Genomic DNA, 3,434 nt, shown 5'->3' with positions numbered 1-3,434 from the left:
ACTGAATAGGTTGATCATGCAGTGGACGCTTTATAGAAACAATGTTTGGGCAATGTTTTCCTTTCCAAAGTATTGTTACAGTATTTTTATGTCTGATCATTCTTGTTCTCAGATAAATGCAGAATTTATCCAAAATTTCTCTCACAGCTAGATGTGCTGTCAGACTTGTGAAACTATTCTAACCCAATGACTTCTGCTTATTTCCCTTGACTTAGGATGATGATGATGATGTTGGGCGGGAATGCATATTCAAGGGTGTGTGTGGGTGTGTACCTCAACGAGGACCCGGAAAATCTAGTGAGAGAATACACAGTGAGTATATTAGGGTTCAGTAGTTTTGAGATTTATGTTAAATACTTTATGAAGTTCTAAAACATCTAGTTATTGAAGAAACAGAACAGCTAGCCAATTATTTACATATCAGTATGGTAGTGGTTTCGAATTTTAAAGAAGGTGGTCTAAAATTAGTTCATGTTTGGTAGTAGCCTAAAATATGTTGAAGACTGAAATTTAAAAATAATTAATGTTCTAGATTTTGTGAATATCCATTTTTACATTTATAAGACCAGTAGAGTGAAATGTCTTAAAATATGAGATATCAGAAATGAAACGCAATGTATTTTTCACTATGATGTTATGTTGCTTTTTGTTGTGGGAATTTTCATAACTGGTAACCATTGAGAAAACAATAGATTTAACTAATAATGACAGAATTGTTACTAGTCGCTGCCCTTGGTATTCCATTAAATTGTAGTGTAATTCAAAAACATTCACTGACAGATTCCTTGTAGTTACATAAAATACTACTATTTATACAAAATATTATCAAGTATTGCTTTGGTACTGGCTACATTTCTTACTTAAGAGCTGTTAAACTGTCAAAGTTCATGAACGCTAATGCAGATCTGCTTTAATGTAGACTAAGTATAATAAAAAATTTAAAAAAAATAGGACTTGAGTTACTGCAGACAGTTAATATAAAAAACTCCAATCAGGAAAAATGTGATCATAACCTTACCTGGTACCCTTTGCTGCTGAGGTAAATAAAGGCCCAGGCCATTATTTGAGGAAACTGTTACCAGTTAATGCAGATACTTGTTAAATAGTATGATGTTTTCAGGGCATAATAGACTTAAGGTTTAGAGCGAGTGTTTTTATTTCCTCTCATATGACTCTTTTTGTGAATATGCACTCTGCAGGCAGAAGACGAAGGCCTGAACCAAGGAGCCATTGAGGAGACCACGCTGGGAATATGCGTTGTGAAACACACAGATGCCACTGATAGACCAGAGGACATTGGGATTGTCCTGGAGGGCCAGGTGGTACTGCATGATCTGGACAACGTTGCCTTAGCTGCTGCCATGTTGTTTGGCCTAATGTATGCCTTGAACTATCCTCCTGAACTTAAGTACTCGTTCAAAGTGCTCCAGAAGGTTGTGATGGAGCTGGACGGCAACATGCTGTCAAAGAAAGCCCAGGCTCTCAAAAACCGACTCCATCAGTGAACTGTTGCCATTTAATGGCAAGATGGATACAACAGTTTCCCTATCTTATTTTGGAATATGGACCATTGCTGCTTTTTCATTGGACTTGACTTTTGACACTTAAGCATTTCACTTGCGCTGCCTTAATGTATGTTCTTTGTTATAACAAGTGTAGTGGATTGTTTTTTTTCTTCTCAGGGTCATGTACCTTTTTCATTTAGGTGTCAGCATTTGTCAGATGTGTGTTGAATAGAGCTCCAACAGTTTCCCTATTTTCAAATTTGGAGGTGATTTTTGGTTTTTGCACATTCTTGACTGAAATATAGTAGTGGTGGGAAAGCAAGCCATTACTCTTAATTGTATTACTTTATTTTCAAAACCCTTACAGTCAAAGGAGAAAATTAAGTTTTCAAGCACTAGATCTACATTTGCCAGGACAATAATGGTTCTTACATGTGTCCTTTTATTTTGTTGAGAAATTGTAAATGTAGTAGTGTTTTTTGCACATATTTTGCAAGACATCCCTGCATTAACCTGGCTGTATAGTATTCTCTTGATGCTGGTTTGATGTAATTCAGGTGTTTTAAGGACCAACAGTGTTGCCTCCAGTTGTAGCTGTCATTAATGTTTACTACACACTCTTGATAACTTGGGTACTAAGTATTTCTTGTGAAAGAAAAAGGTGCTTTCTTCTAATATGAGATTTGTTTGTGAATTTGTGCATATGTGTTTGTGTATACATTACACTGAACCTTCTGTTCTATGACAATACAGTTGTAAACGAAACGTTTTTGTTTTGCCTTATTTGTTTCGAAAATGTTAAAGGAGTAAATGCTGTAGGTAAGAGATTAGTAGAAATCAGCATACAGAAATAATTTTAGCATTTTTTTTTAATTTTTTTTACAATTTATACACAAAGTATGCAGGATCTTTATAAGACTAACTTGAGCAGGAAAAGTTGATTTAACAGAACAACATTGCATATACTTTACATAAAAATCTCATGTTGCTTCAATAGGTGAGAATTGAATACACTTAACATAAAGGGGAAACTTTAAATTAACCCAAAAAAAAAAATTTTGGGTCATCACAGAATAATTGAATATAATTAACATTGATGAAAAACTTTGAATTTACATGATAAAATCAAGTTGTTTTTACAAATAAAAATTCAGTATATTAAATAGAAGTGAATCATTTTGACTAAACACAAATATATGTGCAACCGATGTACATCATTTTATGTAAATTCAACGGACTTTTATTTATTTATTTTTTTTCAGTGTTGATGGTCAAGATGAAACCTGACAATGTATCAAATGACAACATGAACACAATGTGTCATGTTTCAGGTCAGGTCTCCGAACCACAACTTTACTGTTTTGGTTCAGTTTCACTGCTCTTATAGCGTCATTGTTGGCCGCAGCACGCAGCTGTTTTGAGTGAAAAAGCTAAAAAATAACTTTACACTCCCTGCTCAGAAGCAGACAGACACAGTTAGCGACTTGCTGGTAAACACAGTGGATCATTTAGCAGCTAAAGAGCTAGATATTTCTCTCAGGAGATGGGGGAGACCAAAATCTGAGCTAAAAGTGAGATATTGGATTTACATGCATCAGGTGGGCACAAACGCGACTCCAAGTCAATGCTAATGTTGCTCCGTAAGTGCTGGATATGGATTAGGTGAAATAATGTCTATGTTGGGTTCACAACTTGTTTCAGCAGGATCCCATGTAGAGAGAGCAAATGTTCGCTAAGATGCTAATGTAGCAAATACGCAGGTGTGTTGTTGATTTCTCACAAGGTTGAATCCTCTTTCTTCTTCATGACTCAATTTTCAGAGTAGCATTTCCTATGGTAATGTATTCATTTGGATCAACCTTGTGCTTGTCATGTACAGAAATGCATTATTTTTCCTCATAGATCTGTTCTTGGCTCTTCAAGAGCTCG

General features: G+C 35.3%; 1 protein-coding gene across 1 annotated transcript; it reads left to right on the top strand.

Moving 5' to 3' along the window:
• The first annotated feature begins 224 nt into the window (after positions 1-224).
• Positions 225-2,235, top strand: LOC144513372 (uncharacterized). Its single transcript, XM_078244433.1, has 2 exons — positions 225-312; positions 1,200-2,235. Exons 1-2 carry the CDS (start codon positions 226-228, stop codon positions 1,503-1,505), a joined length of 393 nt encoding a protein of 130 aa, XP_078100559.1. The 5' UTR covers position 225; the 3' UTR covers positions 1,506-2,235.
• The last annotated feature ends 1,199 nt before the right edge of the window (positions 2,236-3,434 follow it).

The sequence above is a fragment of the Sander vitreus genome, chromosome 3 (genome assembly GCF_031162955.1).
Source record: "Sander vitreus isolate 19-12246 chromosome 3, sanVit1, whole genome shotgun sequence".
In the NCBI taxonomy this organism is placed as follows: Eukaryota; Metazoa; Chordata; class Actinopteri; order Perciformes; family Percidae; genus Sander; species Sander vitreus.
Note: the sequence above shows the minus strand (reverse complement) of the source record. Positions and strands in the feature narration are given on the sequence as shown.